General features: G+C 48.4%; 1 protein-coding gene across 2 annotated transcripts in view; it reads right to left on the bottom strand.

Annotated features, from left to right (window-relative positions):
- Positions 1–22,159, bottom strand: part of RPS6KA2 (ribosomal protein S6 kinase A2) — a gene marked incomplete at its 5' end in the record, with an annotated part of 372,896 nt that overhangs the window by 271,815 nt on the left and 78,922 nt on the right. Inside the window, one exon of one of the 2 annotated variants that reach the window (XM_082404539.1) lies at positions 19,723–19,857. The exons of the other annotated variant lie outside the window; for it this stretch is intronic. Coding sequence (XP_082260665.1) covers positions 19,723–19,857 — 135 coding nt within the window. Of the gene's footprint in view, positions 1–19,722; positions 19,858–22,159 lie in introns of those variants that run through there. 2 annotated transcript variants of the gene reach the window in all.

Genomic DNA, 22,159 nt, shown 5'->3' with positions numbered 1-22,159 from the left:
GCTGCGATAGTGAAAGGCCCGCGCACTGCGATGAAGAGTGGCCCCCGCTCGCCGCCACTAGAGAAAGCCCTCGCGCAGAAACAAAGACCCAACACAGCCAAAAATAAATAAATAAATTTATTAAAACAAACAAACAAACAAAAAAACCTCATCTTTGTTCTTTGAAAGATAGTTTTTAAAAGTTTTACTCTCTCAAGCCTTTGATTCCTTTCTTGAGAGACAATTATTTGCTGAGTAAGTAATTTACATGGTCATCTTATTTGACCTTCAAAGTGACCCGAGGTCCTCACATTCCAGTTGCACACCCCGGTCTCGGGGAGGTGGGGACGTGCCGGTCACACAGCCGGCGGTGAAGCTCCGACTCTCAGGAGAGCTGGGCCCTCTCGGATGCTCAAGCTTCAGCTGTTGACAAGCCGGACGCCATCTTCACTACAAATATTTACTTGAATGACACGGTAAGGTTACTAGTCTCCGAGGTTTGGAAGTGGGGTCCCGTTCCTGTCTGCCGCGGAGGGTGGCACGCCCAGGTGCCGTGCTGTCCTAGGACAACTGTGGGGCGGGACAGCGAAGGTTGAGAGGAACAGCAAAGTCATCAGCTGTGGCTTTGAGTGTCATTTCTAATAACGTCTATAAATACAGATACAGCATTTTCTTAATGGAAGTTTTTTTTAAAGTTACTGGGATTTCTGACGCCTTCCTCTTGACTGACTAGCCCGACAAGCTACTCGGAATCAGTGTAGCCTGCGGGAAGGGCAACCTTGACCTTACTTACTGAGCTGTAGAACATCAGACAGGAAAGCACAGCGGAGATCGGAACCGCACGTCTTAAACCATCCAGGCTTTCTTCGTGAGAAAGGATTTGAGCACGTCTATAGGCTCAATGCGTGCACCAATAGAAAGGGAGAACTTTGGTGATACAGGAGAGATGGTAAAATAAACAAAATAAGATTTCAAAGGATGCTGCAGGGTAGGGCAGAGCTGCTGCGTTAGGGGGTGTTGACCTCAAATAGGAAAAGGGCCCCTGGTCGCAGAGGCTGTGCACAGTAAGTGAAGGTGGGTCCAGGCAAAGATTCATTCGTTAAGAGAGATAGGAAGTTGAGGTCATCTGACGGATTGCAAATGGATTGCTATTTTCTCCAACAATAGGAGGTGAGGCCATCTGTTTAGAAGTTGGAGGGCCTTGAAGAGAGATGACAGTTTCAGGGGGCCCCTGACAAACAGGCAAGAGAGCGGCGCGCGGCTTGAGCTCAAAGAGAACAGATTAGCTGTTCTTCTTACTGCTCTTTTCCACCGCCTTTAACAGAACGTGATCACTCTTGCCACCCAGTTTTCTCTTTCTCTTTAGCAGAGGTCTGAGCTTTTGACCTGGGCCCTCTGGAGTGAGTGTTTACACTGCAGTGGGTTACAGAGTTTTCTCCCGAAGCGCCATCTACTCCAGTGGCAGGTGAATGGGTTGGTTCTCCTCACCTTGCTCAGACTCCAGGACACGGATACGAGGTGTCAGCAATCGCATCAGCGTCTTACACTTCAGGAGGACGTCACTACTCTGTGCGCGTGAGCAGCATCAAGAGTCATAAAGCAATTAGGAGGTTCCAGCAGTCGTTTCCTTTATGTGCCAATTAGCTCAGCCATGATTCCTTAAGGGTGTTAAGAGACCTAGTGAACTTACACACAGGTACACGGGCCCTGACAGCCCCGCCAGAGTAGCCGATGACAGGTGCGTTTTCACACTTGCTCACGGGAACGAGAGCGTGCGCTGCTGGGCTCAGCACACCTGAGACAGATGCTGAGCTGTGGCTGCTGAGCCGGAGTTGAGCAAAGCCGTGCTTTATTTATACAGCAATTCCTCTTTCGGGGGTATTTACATATTTTATCAATTTGTCTCATGAAATATTAAGCAACCTCACCTTTCTCATGACAGCCTTTTCATACACAGAACGATAAAGTATCGCAGATTTGAAAAGTTCCTATCTCCTTGTTTCCACAATCAGTAGAACATTACTCAAACAGAAAGGAGTCTCAGTTTACAAACTATAAAACCCTGCACCTATATCCTTGTGCAACTTTAGATTCAGTTTCTGAGTCTTGGTTCACGGTGAGACGATCTCGGATTAAATTCCCATCCAATCTGAAAGACTCTGAGAAGTCCTTTTGCTTGTCCATATGGGAGAATCATCGACAGCATAAGCGACACTGGCAATGATTGTTCTTTGTTCCCCAGCGGCTCTGCTTTTAGGCACATGCCATAGATGCACAAGGAAATGTGTTTATGGCAATGATTTGCAACACAAAATAATAATACCACCAAAAAAGGAAAAAAACCTGAATGTCTACAGGTGAGAGAATTGATAAAAAATACCCTCATGATGGACTAGTGTACATTTACGGGGACACTACAACAGAGAGCTCTGGAAAGCTAAGCAAGAGAGAGGCAGCATAATGTATGACTTATGGGTACAAATTGAATCCCACTGAATAATGTACTGATTGTTTTATTAAAAATATGTAGGTTCCCAAAAGATAAAGTTCATGGTAAAACTCCCTGAAACAGCCAGACCCATCAACAAATGCAGAACAACCGATTTTCTAGTTCTTTACTACTGAAATGACATTAAACATATACAAATAATTTGGAAATTAAATCTGCACATGTGACATTATCTCTGTTACCTTTGGAAAATTCTTGAGGCTTGTGGACCTAAAGACATTTGTACTTCACATCTAACAAGACAGGGTTGAAGTTACTTGTCTCAAAACATATTCAATCCACTGAGTCATGCTGTTCTGTTCTTTTTTTGGATGTTACTTCAAAGCAGTGATCTCTGTTGAGATTTTTCTCAAGAGCCACACGAAATGATTTTATACAGGAAGAGCACATCGTCACTGTGTGTTACTTGCACTCTATTCGCAGGTGAGACCCAAATTAAAATTTTATTTCTGCCACCACTGCCATCTCAATGGAATCAACAGAATGGACTCTGTAATGTTTTTCCTGTTTTTTTCTTCCAATTCCTTTTCATTTTTCCAGTAAAATTTATCCAAATTCAAGAGACAGGCACAAAATATCCAGGTTGCGTGTAGTGGGGAAGGTCAAGACCACTCAAAAATTCTTCTTGGCCACAAGAAAAATCCATTCCAAAATATGCAAAACACTAAAAACGCTAAAATATCATCAGCAGTTTATCCTGTCAAAACAGCAGTCCTGTTGCTCTGTCAGCTCCCCTGGGCTCATCCCCCTACCCCACCCCCAATCCCTGCACAACTTCTGCGGATTATCAGTTTGTGGGAGCAGGCTCTCTGTGGAGAGGGTGGGGCAGCTAACTGATGAGGGGAATTTCAGAGGGAGTAGGAGAAGCCTTTTTCTTCCAGCTAGAAAGTTCATGAACCACAGCCTAGCTGACAGTTATAATGGCAAGAGGAAATGCAAAATACCTCCTGGCAGATTTGACACAATTGGAAAATCCCTGAAGACCTGTACTTCCAGAACCAGACTGATTAAAGGGAGGGAAGACAGGAAGGGGAGGAGGGAGAGAGGGGAGGGAACGGAAGAGAAGGCAAGAGAGATCGACCTAACGGGCAACAGGATGGACAAGGCAGGTTGTCCTATTGCCGGGAAGGTTCTAGATTTTGAGAAATCCTAAGATACAAAATTTTCAGGTCATTTCCTTTCAGTTGCCAGATAGTGATTATTCTGTGCTCTATCTACAGAGAAAGGGACAGCACTTGGAAATTATTTATAAGCAAACAGGCCTGCAAAGCTGTCAACTTCCTATTACCCAATAAATCACGTTTGGCCGTGACCTTCGCCCCAGCTGCAGCTTGGTGTAATATAATTGGTATGTACTCACAGTTTGCTTTTTACTCCAAAAAGTGCTTAATTACCTCCTTTGATTCCTAGGCGTGTGTATTCAGACACCTTGGGAAACGACTTGTGTACTTACCCACCTCTATTATAATCAGCATCATGCAGACAGTGAAGAATAGGTAAATCAGAGAGGCGCTGTACACTCCGGAGGTATGAAGGACAAGTCTAAACTTCCTCTTTGCAAATTAACAGAATGAGCCTTCTCACCTAGGAAACTACCACGTACTCCTTTAAAGCTACGGAGACAAACTCAAGCGAGGAGCCCTGCCGGCCACGCCTGCCTACGCCAGGATGCGGCCCGCAGGTGTGAGGTCCCCTGTCTGGCTCCTGGTGCAAAGGAGCCATTGACACTTGTGAACCCGAAGACGTGGCACCAAAGGAATGGGTCTCTGTGGGAAGAGGAGCTGGGATCCTGCCACTTTAAATGTGATCCAGAAGCTCATATAATGACCCTGACATCGGAAAAATTGGGCCGAAGAGTAGAGAAAACCAGTCGTTCCCTTCCAGGGAAGGAAAAGCAAAGTATGGAAAAGGGATGTGCTTCTCTGAAAGGACCATGAGGAGGGTTCTATGTCTAAAGTTAATGTCACTTGTTTTACTCACTGTTCCTTGCTTTTGAACAAGCTAGACACCCACCCCTCCCCCAAATCTGCATAAACAACTCACATGTGCCTTTGACATGGCCCCCAGTGAACACACCTCCTGGGACTCATCCCCTTGTGCTCTCCCTTTCCCCAAGTGTGGGTCAGACCCAGTATCTTGCTTCTAACCAACAGCATGTAGCAGAGATAATGGAATGTCACTTTTGCAAGTAGGTTACAAGAAATTATAACTTCGTGTTGCTAGCGATCTACTGCATTCTCAGTTTGCAGGCTCTGATAAAGCAAGCTGCTGTGTCGGAGACGCTTGTATGTCAAGAAACTGAGGCCCTTGGTCCAACCAAGTGAGGTTGGAAGTGAGTCCTTCCCCAGCTGAGTCTTCATTCGAGACCAGTCCTGGCCAACACCCAGACTGCAGCCTGTGAAAGACCCTGAAGCTCAGGACCCCGATTCCTGACCCACAGAAACTGTGAAGTAATAAACCTGGGTTATTTTAAGCCACTAAGTTTTGGGGTGGTTTGTTACACAGCAGTAGATAACTAATGCACTCCTCTTTTATTGCACTGTCCAAACACCACCTTCCCCCTGGAAATTTCTTGGTCTCCCCACCCTCTCCCCCCTCCCCTCCTTTGTACTTTCACAACCTGATCTGTCTTCTCCTCTTGTCATCACTGTACTTGCCTCTTTCTGTCTCAGAAACTGCCTCAGTTTTTTGAGCCTATGGTCCTAGCTAGATTACATGCTACCTGAGGGCATCAGTGCCAACATCCTTCTAGCCCCGATGTGGCTATGTACACAAGAAGAGCTCAAATATTACCTGATGTAACTTAGAGATAAAAAAATATGCCTCTACTTTTGGAAAATTTAGGGCAGGAGTCACATGACAATTAGAGGACAAGAGACCGCCCACAGAAGCAGAGCCATCCTCACTGCTCAGAAAATACTCTGAAAACATTATATTCCCTGCTTAGATGAACCTTAAATCCCCTTTATTTTACCCTATTTATTAATTTTTTTCATAAGGAGAAATAACCTTATTTTTCCAATTATGAAAAAAACTACTATTTCTCATTACAAAAGAAATGGGAAAAAAGTATACCAAGTAAAATAAAAACCGTCTGTAACACTACCACTTACAGAGAATCACTTCTGACATTGTCTTTTATGTCCTTCTAGAATTTGTATGCATAGATAATACTCATTTTTAATTAAAATATAATTTTTGCCAAATGACTGTCATAATTTGCCTTTCGCATTTCATACATGTGGATATTTTTATCAACTAACATTTCAATATCTATTTTATTGTTGAAGATTCCAATTTTGTATTAATGTACAGGATACAGTCATATACTTATATAATCCTGTATTAATGTAGGTTGTTTCCAGTTCATTATTATTATAAGTAAAATGACAGAAAGGAAAGTTATAACTCAACAATCCTAAAAAACTACTGTTTTGGGAGGAAGTATCCCAACATTTTAGAAATGCTTCCAGAAAATTCCATAGGTCAGTCCCGCAGGTGCATTACTTACTGGAAGGCAATGGAGCCCAGCTTTGGAGGAGGACTTGGAAGGACAGGTGCAGGGAGAAGGGAAGGGCCAGGTGCCAAGACCATTCAAGAGCAGAGCCAGATACTGGGCAGCAAGAAGACCAAGGCAGATCATGACACAGAGGGCTCCACTGTGGCCGTCACAGTCAGAGAGCAGTGCTGGCAGCAGCTAACACTAGAGCCTTTCATGGTGACTTTGAGCCAGGTGCTGCCTTACAGTTTGGCATATTTAACTGTCTTCCAAGCTTGACCAATTCCATTGTCCCTATAGCCCTAGCAGCTATATTACCGGAATGGGTGCCACTTCACAGATGAAAGAGAATATGGCTTTCCTGCGTTAAAAAATCTACATAATTGGATACAGGGAGACGGCAAACTTTTACACAGAACTTGGGTGGTACCAATCCATGGAGTTTCAAAAGAAAAGTCCTGAAGGAGAAATCTTTGATTCCAGGAATGGAATCTGCCACCAAGAAAATACCCAAAAGCATTAGAGGTTATTCAGTCCTTTCCTGCCAATGGTTCCATGACACATTCCCGAGCCTAACACAACAGGGGCGTGGTTAGAGCCCAGACACATCGACTGTATGTTTACAAGATGAGTATCTGTGAAAACACATACAGGTTGAAAATGTGAACCGTCTCATGCAAACGCCAGCAATATTGTTTCAATGGAGACTGTAGAAGAAATCAAGAGTTATTTTTAAACAGAGAGGGAGAAAAAAAAACCCCTAACATCAGAAATAAAATTTACAAGAGTTAGCAGATATTTATAAAACTCAGGACAAGCTTAGTGTCTGCAATGAGTCATTCAGATTTAACTTGTCTAAACTCATGTCTTCACCAACTTTAACATTTCCTCTTTGCCTTGATATTTTTCACAGTGCTATTCCATATTTAAATAGTTCTAAACCTGCAAGTCACTTAAAGCTGTGATGCAAAAAATCTTTGGTCAGATAGAATTATGAACTCCAAGAAACCCACTAGGTATAAGGATCCCCAAATGGATCACTTGAATATGATTGTTAGGTCAATAGCGTAACCCTAAACATTTATGAAAATACTCTAGCTTCTAATCAGGGACATCCTTATTAGAGCTTTCTCTAAAAACTGGGCGCCGCCATTTAGACCAGACCGGGAGCCCATCGGCTGCATTTCTTAAGGTTTCACTGTACCTGAGCCAGGTGACTGAGACAGAAGAGCACGGACCCTGTAAAGTCCATAGAGGACAGAGAAGGAGCTTGTCGTTGACGGACCGGGAGCCTCAGGCCGGGGACCGCCAAGATCGCAGAGGACACTCACAGTTCTGCACAGCCCGCCTCTGGCCAAGGCCGCCCCACGTAAACCCCCAGGACGGGACACACAGGTCCACCTAGCTGAGTCACTGCATCCTGGGAAGGCTCCAAATCTGAGAAGAGCTTCCTGTGAACCAGACGTGCCTCCCCACGGCCTCTACCCACTGGACCCACGGTATTCAGAGCCCCTCTCCACAAAATGGCCAAGTATCGGGGAACCTAGCCTGTTTTTACTGTGCTCTTTCCTGCCTGTTACGACACCAGTTCCTTCATTGTTTCCTATAGGACATGCTTTACGAGAACTTATTCACTAAATATGTATGGAACACCTTCCAGGGCCAGGCCTGCTCCAAGTGCCGAGGCCCATGTCCAAGGCCCTTACATTCTAGCCGGTGGGGGAAGGGTGCCCCTAAGACATCTCTGAACCCCTCCTGGTTTCTGTTCCCTGCAGAGTGCGGGGTGTGAGCACAACACAGAAACCAGGTGCGATCTGCCCCGCTCCGGGTCCACATTCAATGCCTCTTCTTCTGCAGCCTAAGAAACGATGTGACTCCAGTCCAGCATTGTTGAAAACTATGATTCAGAATGATCACGTGTCCTAGTGCCTACGTCAAAAATAATTTTCAGCCTAATAATCTGTTTACTTTCCTGGTGGCTAAGGGGCTCATAGCACCTAAAATGTACAGAGAGAAAAAGAGGCAACTCAAGGATGGACTGTTCAATGGATCCATAGAGAATAATTGTCTCTCTACAAGAAAAATAAAATTAGATTCCTATATCACCATACACAGAATCAAATTTAGTACAATAATTTAGTATTAGGAGAAAAAGGAGACGGTCTTTATGTTTTTAGGTAGGAAGAACTTCTTAAATGACAAACAAAGAGAAGAGCTCAAAACCTTCGTATTGCAAAAGACCCCGCACACAGACAAAGTTAAAGACAACAAACCATGTGAAGTTATTTGCAGCCTTAATGACAAGGGATGAGTGTCTAAAATTTATAAAGAACATCAAGGGATCATTAAGGAGAAGACATAACCCAACAGAAAAATAAACAAAGGGCGTGAACAGACAATTCACATGGAAACCAGAATGGTCAACAAAATATTTCAATAAATGCCCAACCTCACCAGTAACAGAGAAACACAAAATATTTCATGCACTAGTTTGGCAAAATGTTTAAAAAGTCTGAAGACATCAAGTCCTCCCACTTAGTAGAAACTGAAATAGAGAGCAATCGGCAGCACCTAATAAGGTTGAAAATGTACATACTTTACGATTCAATTCCACTCCTATGGCTGTAACTGCAGGAAACTCGGGCTGCCACTGCAGCCGTGTCTAACGGCCCAAAACTGGAGATAATGTGAATGCCCATCAAGGGGAAAGACAAAACAATCAGTAACATGTTGAAGGAAAAAGGCAGTGGCAGAAAAACATGTGCACTGTAATTCCACTGATGAAATGCTGAAAATGCATAAAACAATTCCACGTGCTGTTTAAACACAGATTGGTTATACGTATGCTTTAAAACGCAAAGATGTGGGAAAAAAAAAAAACAAAACGCAAAGATGTGGAGAAGAGGGACCGACCACACGTCAAATTCAAGCCAGTGGCTGCCTTTGGCGGGGACCGGGTGGCGGGTGGGATTGAGGAGGATTTCAAAGGGGGCTCTGGTTGATTTTAGCACGATCGGAAGCAAACGTACTCTATGTTATTCTGGCGTGGTGGGTACTGAGTGTTATATCTGAGTTCAGATGCTGAATGTCAAATCATCCTTTACAGGTCCCTAAATTTAATTTCCTCCTAATTGAAAATGGAAACTCACAAAAACAAACATAAGCTGGCACTTGAGTGAATAACTCAACAGCCCCTAATGAGCACACCATCTAATTGAATCAGGATAATTAGAACCCTCGTGTCATTAAGAATGTGCTGATGGCTCATGTACTGCTCACACCCACCCCGCGTGTGCGAGTGAGGAAGGGCCCAACCCAGCAGCCGCGTGAGGGCGGAGACGGAGCCCACCGTCCTCCGGGTGCTGGTGCCTGTGGCAGCACCCGGACCGGCACGCACCGCTCACCCCCCACTCGCGCCTGAGCCTCCCTCCCGGCTCTATTCCTTCCCTGCCCTTCACTTTCTCCGTGGCGTCACTGTCCCACGCCGTATACTTTTACTTCTTACAACGTTCACTTAATGAATTGCTGACTCAAATGTCATTTCCACCCGGGAAATGAGAGGACAAGGACGAACCGCGTTCCAGGTGGTGCCTGCACCCACACGGTGGGGCGACACGCACAGACCCCAACACCACGGAGGGTCCCGGAAGGAAGCGGAGCTGCTGGGGATACGGGCGCTGGGATAGACCGCGACCAGCCATCCGCCCGGCAGCGCCAGAATTCTCCCCAAGACATTTGTGATGGAGCTAAGGAATTGTAAAAAAAAAAAAAAAAAAAAAAAAAGCTAATATATTTCCCCAAAGACTATTCTGATAGGGAAAAAGAAGACAAGAAAGATCTGTTCGCACTGCCACCCGAGCTGGCTTTTCTGTACTTTGTTTCCGCATATTTCTCCGAGAAAGTAGGCAGGTCCAGAGCCAGGGCAGACTAGAACTACCTCCTGCATGGGGCTGAGCTGTCAGCCCCACAACGGGACGCACAGGGAACCTCGAGGCACCGTCTGAGGACCAAGCCACCACCTCCAGGAAGGCGCCCAGGAGAGCTTATGTCCCAGCATCTCAGGCTCACAGGCCACGTGGCAGGCGAGGACCCCTCGGCCCACATGGCAGGACTGGCCCCGCGGGGAGGACTTGGAGAGCAGTACCCACGGGAAACCACAGAGCCAGACGCCCAGGCAGAGCACAGAACAGGCCTGAATCTAAGTGGATTCCGAACTCCGGTGCTTCACCACGGCCCGCGTCCTAAGGCGTGTGGGATATAAAACCACCATCTGCTACTGTATAGAAAATAAATAACTAAGAAGAACCTGCTGTATAGCACAGGGAACGCTACTCAATACTCTGCAATGGCCTATCTGGGAAAAGAATCTAAAAAAAGCCTGGATATATGTGTATGTATAACTGATTCACTTTGCTGTACACCTGAAACTAACACCACGTTGTCAATCAACCATACGCCAATAAAAAATTTTAAAAAAACCAAAAACCACCATCGGGCAGACGCTTCTGGCCGTGCATACTTGAACAGGCAGAGGGGGTCAGTGGCCCCCGGGTGACACAGCAACAGCCCTGCTACCCTGCGGAGAGCACGCTGTGCCCCTGCACCCGGGGTGGGGGGTGGGGGCCATCCTGCTCCCTCGGGACCCTTGGTGCAGCAAGACCCGCACGAGGATCTGACGAGGCTTTTACTTATTGGGCGGATCTGTGCACCGTCCTATGGGCACAGACGCTGCAAGGGGGCCTCTCCCTGCCCCTCCTCACCTTTCCCACCATGGGACCCAGTACAAACCAGGCCCACATCACGCAGGCCGTGGCCCCCCGTCTGGGCTGGGCCTGGTCTCCCTTCGAGGCAGAAATAGAGAAAATGGAGATTCGGAGGGACATGGGTGTTTTGAATATTTTCCCTCGCGCACCAGCTCCTGCTGTCAGAAGGCCTGTCCGGCTGGGGCCCTAAGACATCAGAGCATCGCAAGTCTGGGCATCTCTACCTGCCCCCTGAGAACCTGGATTTCTGCAGGTGGTTCCTGCGCCTCCATCCCGGGGTAAACACCAAGCACCACCCGGCCGCTCCCGGCACACAGCCCCCTGCGCTCAGCAAATCCCGTCCACTGACCTGCACTTTCCTCTTTAAAAAGTCCCCAAGGACACACACCCCTGCAGCCGCGGTGGCTCCCTGAGGCCTGGGCCGGGGTCCCGCCCCCTCAGCTGGGCAGGCAGGCTGGTCATGGGCCATGGTGGCTCCTGATGCCAACACAGGGCAGCTTGGCAACCACGGTGAGCCCGTCGCCTGGGGAGGCCCCTGGAGCAATTAGCGTCCCAGGGGTACTTCCTGCCTTTCAAAACACAGGCCTCCGCGACAACGGGCAGGAGAAAGAACAGGGCCGGCTCCCTGCCCCACGGATAGCCGGAGCCGCAGGTAGAGGGGCGCAGGCATGACGACTCGGCCGGAGAGGCTGGGGCAGCGTCCGCCTGCCTGATGGCTCAGACACACCGCGTGTCATTAAGGGCGAGGCCGCGAACACGGGGAGAATGGGGGTCCTGCTGGCGGTGCTCCGTCCCCGCTTACAGAAGGACGCAGGGGCATCACCCCAGTGCGCTCAGTGACTGGAGCCTGAACTTGGACTCCAGCTGCAGACTGGACGCAGTGCCCTCGGGAGGGGGGGCCACCACCCCAACCTCCGGGGCAATGCGTCCTGGCAGTGGGAGCCCCCCTGCCCTCTGCCTTCCTGCTCAGCACTCTTCACTGCGTGAGTCAGCGAGGGCTGCGTAACAAACAGCCAGACTGAGGGCTCGGACAGCAGACACCTCGTCTCACAGTCTGGAGGCTGGAAGTCCGAGACCCAGGTGTGAGTAGGGTTGCTTTCTCCGGCCTCTCTCCTTGTCCTCCCCCTGTGTCCTCACATGGTCATCCCTCCGTGCGTGTCTATGCTCCGATCACCTTTCTTATAAGGACGCTACTCATGTGGGATTAGGGCCCACCTTAATGATGTCATTTTAGTTTACTCGCCTTTGCAAAGGTCCCTTCTCCAAATATGGTCACATTCTGAGGCCCAGGAGGTGAGGGCTCTAACATGTGGACTTTGGAGGGCACAGCTCAGCCCCTAACAAGGACTGGATCCACTTGCTGAGTTTCTGCAGGCCACTCATTCAGGGAGCAGGCGGGCACGGCCAGGGCTGCTGCTGTGAGCACTACAAGCTCGCAGGTCTGTGCGGGCAGCGCTTTTCCACCTTTTCCACCTGGGGCACTCCAGGCCTGGCAAAGAGTCTCTAGCAGGTCACTGTCTAAAACGATCTACCAAATGTGGAGATGGTAATCCATCGTGCCTACAAATACAGATGACTCAGAAGACAGGGGCTGATAGGAAAGAGCCGTGGCACGTTCGTGGGTGCCCAGTGAGGATGCCGCCGGGCGGTACCCAGAGCGCCTGACAACAACCGCAGGACGATGGGGCTGCCTAGTGGCCACTGTGCGCTGAGGATGCCCCCTCCACGCCCCCCTCCACGCCCGTCCTGAGTCCCGAGACCGAGTCCGTGTCCTCACACGGCAAACCGTTCACTCTGGTTGCCGGGAGGCCTCGACACGGTGTGGACGCGCCAGGCGCCCAGTGCACGCTCACACCGGCTCTCCCGGGCCAGGGACCCTCCTGCTGGCTGTCTTTGCTGCCTCAGCACAAGGACAGTGGGGCCTCCCGCTGTGGGGTGGCCACAGCGAGAAGGAAGCCCGTGTCCCGACACAGGGTCCTCCAGGTGCACCCTCCACGGGAAGGGGCGGATGCAGAAAAGCAGATCTGCCGTGTCGCTGTGACCCGTGAAGCTGGAAATCCCATAAATCCAAGCTCCCCGCGTTGAGTCACTCAAAACTGGCCCAGGGGTGCGATCTCCCTCTTGCTGTGTAGAGTGTGATCACATCCAGAGAGGAAGCACAGCTCTCAGGGGACAAATTCTATTCGCCTGAAACAGAGGCGGGGCCACATCCTGGCCACATTGGAGGTGTGAAATGTCCTTCCTTGGGGTGTCAGCAAACCGCTGAGCTCACCAGGCTTAAGACCTGCAGCTACAGGTCACGGCAGCCTCCTTGGGTCAGCGGGGAATCAGCACAGAAATAAGATATTACAGCATTAGTTCGGCAAATCAGCAGGAGGTTTTGCTAACCCCACGCTGCCCTGAAAACTTCACAGTTGTGACTTCAAAGCTGTCGGCTTATTCTTCGTAGGTGAGGTGTGGGAAGACCCTCTGGCCAGGAGAGATCAGATGGAGGATCTCACAGGCCAAGGGGACTGATGAATTCCAGGGGAGGGGACTGCACAGTCCTGTGTCAACCACCCCAGTCACAGGAGGACTTCTCTAGGTTCGCTGTGGGCAATCTGCTCCACTGCAGGAGATGGTCAGCACGTGCCTGAACCCTCAGAGGGGAGCCCGAAGCTGGTATGGGCCTGTCTGTCTCAGGGCCTGTCCCCATGGAGAACTGCCCTTCGGTGACAGATTCCAGATGCTGACAGCAGGCAGGGACGAGGGCCCTGTCTTCTGCTGGACTGCCTGTGTAAGGACATGAGTCTGAAACAGCCGGCGACCACCAGGTGGAGCTTGGGAAGAACCCACCCAGGCCAGGAGTCTGGATGGAGAGTGTCTCTGAACTCTGAATCACGGATTTCTAAATTTTCAGTTTGTGAGCCCCGTAAGTTCCCATTTTTTGCTCAAGCCAGATGCATCGGATTTTGTATCGCTAGTGGATTCTAATACTTAGCTGATTTGGGGGGTTTTATGCAAAGCCAAACGGACGCACAGACTCCTGGAAATCTATGGACCAAACAGAACGGTCTTCGTGACATTCATAGTCATACCCAAGGAGCAAAGAAAATCCTGAAAGGCAGAAGCCAGTCATCTCATGAAAAAGAGACCCTAAAGAACAGAGAGGCAAGACCAGGCAGGGTCTGTGTAGATTGTGAGTTACCACTTTTTTCCTGTCCAAACAAGAGGGCATTTAATCTGTACCTGGCTGTTGATATTTTTAAAATCTTGCTCTAAAGGCTATATCAATGGCTCATGCGCATTTATTAGAAACTAGATCAAATCGATGCTTATCATTTTAAATAAAGACTTTGTTTCTGTGTTAGTTATTAATAATCTGTGACCCTCCAGACAGGGCTAGCCTTAGTCACCTGGGCAGTACCCACCTAAGGCCCATCTGTACACATGATGGAGACTTCACACAGGGGCGCAGCCTCTGAGTCGTGGGTCTGTGAAGCACACCCACGACGTTGAAAGGAAAACTAGAGCACAAACAGTCTTTGAAAACCTCAGCTTCAGGTTCAAGAATGGCAGGAGGCACTTGAGTTTAAGGAGACAATTTAAAATAAACAGAGAGAGAGAAATCTCATTTTATGCAGTAGATAGCAAAACTGTGGGGAGAGAGTTACTTCAAAAGATGACACTGGTATGGAATATTGATGAGTTATCAAGTATTTAAATTAACTCAAGGATGGTAGATCCATAGTGAGTGATAAGGTTATGGTAGAAGAGGACGATTCTTGGCCTTGGAGATCGTTTACTATCTGTTGAGGTTACCGCCCCCCATATCCTCCCCACAGTTTTGTGCTGGTGTTGGTTCATTTCTTGGTGAACTCTGGGCCAGATGGATGGGTGCTCTTGGGGATGATTTACCTGGGGGTTTGCCGAGGCCCCATCCCTGATCCTCGTAGCGAGCCTCATGTATTCTGCTGGGAGCTAAATATTTCCATGCGCCAACTGCACCTGGCCTACTTGCTCTGATACACGGGGCCCAATCCTGAAGTTTATTCTGTGGGCGTAGTCACTGCAGAGGGCAGAAACAAGATGCCGTTTCCCTGGTACGTGGCGTTAAAAACAAACTCTTCTCTTCTGCAGTTACGCTATTTCTGTATCCTGGCCCTGAGCGTCATTTATCTCGGGCACAGGGGCTGACTGTCCCGCAAGACTGTAAGCTACGGAAGGCAAGCCCACCTGCCTGTTAGGGCTGTACCCCTAGTCCCCAGCTGGTGCAAATCAAGTGCCCCATCAGTAAGTATTTGTGGAGGGGATGGACCACCGTCCTCAGGGAGAGCAAAGAGATGCCATCTCTTACGGTTATATAGCGGGACTCACCAGATTCTTTGTCCATTTCAAAATAAACCTCTTGCAACTAAAACTTTAGCCATAACTTCAGAAAATTAATCTCTGTAAAGACCCTATATCTTAAAATCTCTGTTATATTTTCCAAGGCAGGGGCCGTCTCAGTATTTTCTTGATACGCCCTGCGTGACAGAAAGTGGATCCACGTTTCTTTCCACTCTGTTTTCAAACCGCCACAAACAAGGGGTTTTAAGAGCCACAGGGATGGCCCGAAACTATTGGAGTCACACCCACAGTAAGAACACTGACACTTTCTTCCCTGGATTCTAGCTGCTGACCTTCTTAACCCTCTCTCCTCACCTTCTCTGAAGCTTCGCTGCTGTGAACTTCCTTGGAACATAAGTTCTCATTGATAACATGGGAAGAGAGAATCAATAAATTGGCAAATGTTTATTGGATACATTTTGCAGACCCCGCCCTCTCCTCCTTGACGTGGGTCATATATTTCTACAGCCACTTTTTAACAATTCAAATAGCAAATGTTTGGGATTAGCTGTCTTCACGTCATCTCTAATATAAACTGCTTTTTAAAATGCATCTCTGGGGCTTCCCTGGTGGCGCAGTGGTTGAGAGTCTGCCTGCCAATGCAGGGGACACGGGTTCGGGCCCTGGTCTGGGAGGATCCCACATGCCGCGGAGCGACTGGGCCCGTGGGCTACAATTACTGAGCCTGCGCGTCTGGGGCCTGTGCTCCGCAACAAGAGAGGCCGCGATAGTGAGAGGCCCGCGCACCGCGATGAAGAGTGGTCCCCACTTGCCGCAACTTAGAGAAAGCCCTCGCACAGAAACGAAGACCCAACACAGCCATAAATAAATAAATTAATTAAATAAAATTTAAAAAAAATTTTATAAAAAAAATAAAAATAAAAAAAATAAAAAAATAAAATGCATCTCTGTTCGTGGCTCTTAAACGTGGTAGAAATCTGTCACAATTTTACGTTTTTAAAACAACACAATTACATTTCTCCTCCCTAATCCGAGCAAGTCAAAACTTTGCTTATACCTTATATCACAAAATAGCTGTGTATGATGCTGTCAGAAGTTTTCCTCTCATCCTTTATTAAACACAAAATGTCCTATATTCATATAAAAATCACCATCTCTGGGTTGACCCTATGAAACATTCTTCCACAGCTGTCTTTTCTCATGTTGTAAAAGCACAAAAGGTACTGACTCAGATGGCTTTAAGAATAAAATCACATCACAGTTTAGAAATGTACCCACAGGGAAACATGAACTGTTGTCAGTTGGGAACTCATCACATCATTGGAAACCCATTTGGACTGTTAACGTGATGTGTGATTATCACGAAACTCCTATTATTATTACAGGCAGTGTGACTGTGAAACCGTCCTCAATATCTATGAAACTGGAAAACTATCCAGGACTGATTTGCCCGTGGGCTATCAAGGGTTAACAATGAAAACATGAAGATGCTCACTTATCTGAAATTTTAAGACAGATCAATGTCAGAAACCTAGTAGTCCAACGCAACAACGATGAGGAACCCAAATTCTGGGAGACACCTTTGCTCAGCGGCGCACTTCACCTGTAATGCGCTCCTTTGCTGCCCGCCCAGGCCGGGCTGCCCCAGACCTCCAGCCGTTAGCCATCTCAGCCCCTCGCAGGACAGGGCACGTAGCACCCGCAGCCTCTCCTTAAAGCAGAATCTGTGTGGTCTTTACTTTCATTACAGTCACTCCGATGCCCGTCCTCACCTGGAGCGGTTTCTCAATTACAGGAACTCGGTCCAACTACTGTCTCATTGCCCACAACATACATGCTGAAAGTTTCAAAAACAACTAACAGTGTTTTAAAGTTCAGGTTTTGTTATTATTATTTAGGTATGGCCAGGCCAGTGGATCAGGAGACAACGACCACTGAGAAGGTGGTTTGTTACGCACAGTTCCCAAGAGGGAGGGCCCTGGCTCCCTGTGTGGGGAGGACCACGGAGGGAGGGAGGCCGGCCAGTCAGGAGGCGGGAGGAGGGCGGAGACGCGAGCCTTTACTGCAGCTTCCACGGGAAGGAAAAGGCAAGGCTGGGTGAGCAGGCTCAGGACAGGCGAGTTTGAACCTTTCCCGGGGGCTGTCCCCAGCTGTCGGGTACCTGGCCCTGGGGTGATTAGGGCAGGGGACGGTGGCCTGGAGTGGGAGGGCGCCACAGAGGGAGTGGTTAGGGTGTGGGCTCTGGGTGGGTTGGGTTGTATACGGAAGGTGCCCTCCTGAGCAAGGGATCTGGAATTTGCCTTAGCTAGCCCGGGGCTGGAACAGGGCGGTCACTCCAGGGTCAGCAGCCCCATAATACAGACAGGGTTAACACAGGCGGGGAGACACACGTCCAGTCCTCTAGCGGCTCTGCTGAACCCTCCCCATCATGGGATAAAGGGAAGAGCTCAGAGTGGGTGTCCGAAGCTTCGGGTCTGGCCCAGGCTCTGCCACTCACTCACCCTGTGATCTTGGGCAAGGCATTTCAACTTCTCAGGCCCTCAGTCTCTTCAGCTAGAACATGAAGTGTATGGGCCGTGTGATTTCTAAGACCTCTTCCAGCTCCCAAATGTTACGAGCCCCTCCTCGTAACCTGCAACATAGAGAGTCTGCATTCCTGTACTTGTCAAGGAACCCAAGCTAAATCCTAACGAAATTTATGGATTTCCTCCCCAAAGCTACGGAGAACTGTCTGGGGGTATGACATCCAGATGGCTTCAAATGTCCCTGGATGACGCAGCTCTCCAGAGAGCGGTTTACCTGAACCACATACAGCTGACTTTGGATAGAAGTGCTTTTCTGCTCTGTGTTTTGGTCTGACCCCCTCCGCTTACAATTCACAGCATTACAAAAGGCATTACTGAGAAACGTGCTGCACTTAGCAGGGGCTACCCTTAGGCACACTGTTCACTGCTTTTACGCGGTGCCCTCTTTAGGAGGACCTGCGGGAGATGCTCCTCTCTGGGCTCAGGGACAGAAAGAGATGTGTCCACCCGAACAACTGGGTCTGGGCTTTTGTCTGTGGTGTGAGCTCACACTGTGTCCACCCCTGGGAAGCCAGCAAGCTGGCCTCCAGCCTGCTGTGCCTTCTGACCTCGCCTCTGCCTTCAGATCCAGTTTCTACCTTCCTTCCTTTGCCTCAATATCTGCATTTACTCACTTTTTAATCTCTTATTGAATATATTTGCTAACTTTATCGATGTCTTTGGGAATAAGAAGGGGTATCAATAAGGAAATACTCCCAGAGATGTGAGGTTCATTTACATCAGAGCAAAGGGCCACATGGGGAATGAGGGTAAGGACGTCGCAGACCTAAGGGCTGGGTTGGGTGAGGGGCTGGGATCCAGGGGGTGCAGCTTGTACAAGTAGATCTGTTCGTGCTTCTAAAAGTGGACATGCACCTGCTTCCTTAATGCCTCAGTTTTCTTAACCCCCAAACTGGGAGGAAACGACTTTCATTTCCCTTTATAAAATCATTGGAAATATTATTTCAGGAGTGATTTTAAAGTGAAACATAAGTTTAGTTCAATATTATATCTTCATGCATACAGATCTACAAATAAAGAATATTTATTAACCACAAGTTTGCATATATGCATATGCACACCTAGAGATAGTTACTAAAACAAGAGAATCAGAACATTTCTTGCCCAACTTAAAAAAAATTATATGCACGTTGTTGGAAAGTCACAGATTTTCTTCAAAAAAGTGTTATGACTCACAAATCCTATACCCCCTGGGTATGTCTGTGATGTTTAATACCCTGTATTTCATACCTATCGTTTTTAAAGACAGTTATATGAGAGACAATTCAAAGTAATTTCTCTAACAAATCCAGAGAACAGATTGCAGGAGTTATTCTGCATGACCTGGTTTGGACTGTAATCTGAGGCATACTTATTACATATGACTATTAGGTGTTTGAGTTATTTCACTTAAAAACGGGCAAACTCGGTCGGGCAGGGCAGGAGGAATGGGGAGTTATAATTTAATGGGCACAGAGGTTCACTTTGGGAAGACGAAAACGTTCTGGAGATGGAGAGTGGGAACGGCCGCACAACAATGTGAATGTACTTAATGCCACTGAAAGTGGTTAAAATGGTAAGTTTTATGTTATGTATATTTTACTACAATAAAAAAGGTTCTAAAAAAGGCAAAAAAAGTTTTTTTAAGGGCAAACTTCTAAATCTGATTCTCTTCACCGAAAACTTTACCTTTTAGTAACAGCTTCAATAAACATCAACTTTGTCACATTTTCTCCCCTTTGCTTCTAAAATTGCAGGAAAATGCCTGAGTGGCCCCGCTTCCCCTCGACCGTGAAAAGACACGAGAGCGATAAGATTAAGTCCATTCGGGCTGTAACACGACCTCAAAAAGAGGGCAAAACCGCCTTCACGCCAGCTGCTGACCTGCTCCTTGCCTCCACCTGTGACCTACGACCCTTTCACGTTTAAGGACACACAGAATTTCACTCTGTCCCAGAAAACAACTTTCGAACTTGCCCTTCACCTGCCAAGATCTGTCACGTTATCAGTTTCCCAGCAGTACATAAAAAGCGTCAAAACGTCCCCCGGACCCCAGCTCTAGTGCGAGGCTCGCCCTACCTTCCTGAGAAACGGTTTCTGCAGCTTCTTGAGCGGCAGCCCGATCATCCTCCGTCCGCAACCCGGGGGCTGCTGGGCTGGGCTGAGCCATCGCGCGCCCCGCATCCCGCATCGCCGCCTCCTCCCATCCTGCATCCCGCCGCCGCCCAGGACCACGCCCCCCGCTCCCCGCCCCTCCCCTCCCCCGGCGGAGGACGGCCGCGGGGCCGGCGGGGCTCCGGCGGCGGGACGCTCGTGCTCTGGCCGCAGCCCAGCCGGCCTGCGCGCCCACCGCGGGGAAGGAGCGGAGAACCAGCCCCCAGGCTGCCCGCGTCCGTCTCCGCGCAGAGTTACGCGCAGCGCTCGCAGCCTCAACAGGTGTACCGGTCCTCCGGCCGAATCGCCGAAGCCGGAGTCCACGTGGACCGAGTCCAGTGTTCAAAACTGGGAAATTTTCAGAGACGCCACGAGGGGCGGGCTGTGAGCCCCTCGCCACAGCACACCTGCCACCTGCCGGAGCGCGAAAGGCACCCCCAGGCACTGAGAGAAGGAGACAGAGAGGAGGGGGCAAAACAAAAAACGGTGGCTTAGTTTTTCAGGTGGCACCGGGTCAACTGATGCGCACGGATTGCGCAAGGTTGGCGTTATCCGGTGTTAGTCCTTTGAGTAATCCTTCCACATGGACGCCTGGACACACACACACACACCCCTGCACACGCACACGCACGCACACAACCCTCACACATGCGCACGTGCACACACGTGCACAGGTGCATGGTCTCCCATGCACACGCACACACACAACCCTCACACATGCACACGTGCACACACGTGCACAGGTGCATGGTCTCCCATGCACACACACGCACACAACCCTCACACATGCACACGTGCACACACGTGCACAGGTGCATGGTCTCCCATGCACATGCACACACACAACCCTCACACATGCACACGTGCACACACGTGCACAGGTGCATGGTCTCCCATGCACATGCACACACACAACCCTCACACATGCACACGTGCACACACGTGCACAGGTGCATGGTCTCCCATGCACACACACGCACACAACCCTCACACATGCACACGTGCACACACGTGCACAGGTGCATGGTCTCCCATGCACATGCACGCACACAACCCTCACACATGCACACGTGCACACACGTGCACAGGTGCATGGTCTCCCATGCACATGCACTTTTTCTCTCCATCTACTACAGGCCAATTTGGAGTGTGTCCCGCGTGGGTAACAAAAAAATCTGCTTTGCCTTCCCTGTGAAAACTGAATCCCTATGTTTCCTCCAGAAGGATCAGCCCTATATGGCTGTGCATCAAGCTTTGTCTTGGTACAGCCGGAAGCATGTCAGGTGCAGCATCAAAGCAACCTCTGAGAGCAGAGCAGCAGCTCAGAGGTGGACCTTTGCTGGTTAAGAGTTTCCTTTTTTAAGCTTCTTCTTAATACATAAACGGGCCCCTCCTCTGAAGACCTAAACGTGCAACGTGAAAAAACTACCAACTAACAATCAGCTTTTTAGGTGACGGACGATAGAAGTCATGGGTAAGGGTGTGGGTGTAGAAATATACTGGTATAAAATTATAGGGCCTGAAAAGAAGGAATTGAAGATAAAGAGGATATTCAAGACTGAAATGGACAGAAATGGCCGGGATTTGGGGTAGTCACAGCCCTGCCCATCTCGTCCTTTAATATGTTAAACACATCTTTCCAATCAAATGAAAATGGCTGAAGTACGGTTGTTGTTTCTCAAGTGGTTGCTATTCCAGGAAATGTGTTCTTCCAAAACAACTTTTCATTCATTCCATTGCTTCTGGAGCACATATTCTATATGTTCTTTTTCCTCCGAATAGAATTGACTAACACGCCTTTATCCAAGTAAACATTGTATCTGCCTGAACAACCCCGACCTAAAATTATCAGACTCTTTGTAACACTATCCAAACTGCAGTTCAATTCAAACTTCCACAGGAATTAAAAGGTAATTATCTCCGCCTTAGTCCTTTGGAAAATGCATTAGCAAAAAGATGGGGTCTTTGGTCTCTGGCTAAGCCACGGTCATGTTAGATCTAGTGGCTTGGCAATAGAAACCCTTCACTGCCAATGGAATTTAATGGCAGGTATGTGTAAGTATGTGAACTGAATGTTGTCATGGTGACCATAGCAAGAAATTGCCTTTTATTTTATGCCATAGAAAATTGTCACGACAATCTTGGCTTACTCATCTTCCAAATACATTTTTAAAAGAAATTATTTTGAAAAACAGCTACCACTGTTTACTGGTCCCTGCTTGAAAGGAATTGCTGTCAGACTGGGCATCTGTCCTCCAGCAGCCGAATCAAAAATGCTGGCACAATCAAGCCCAGGAAATAAACTACCATCCCCACTATAAAAAGCATCCATTTTGTGTTTCCATGACACCATAATGTCAAC

Source organism: Balaenoptera borealis (assembly GCF_965194805.1).
Source record: "Balaenoptera borealis genome assembly, chromosome: 9".
NCBI classification, from domain to species: domain Eukaryota; kingdom Metazoa; phylum Chordata; class Mammalia; order Artiodactyla; family Balaenopteridae; genus Balaenoptera; species Balaenoptera borealis.
The sequence above is the reverse complement of the archived record's forward strand: the minus strand, read 5'-3'. Positions and strand labels throughout refer to the sequence as shown.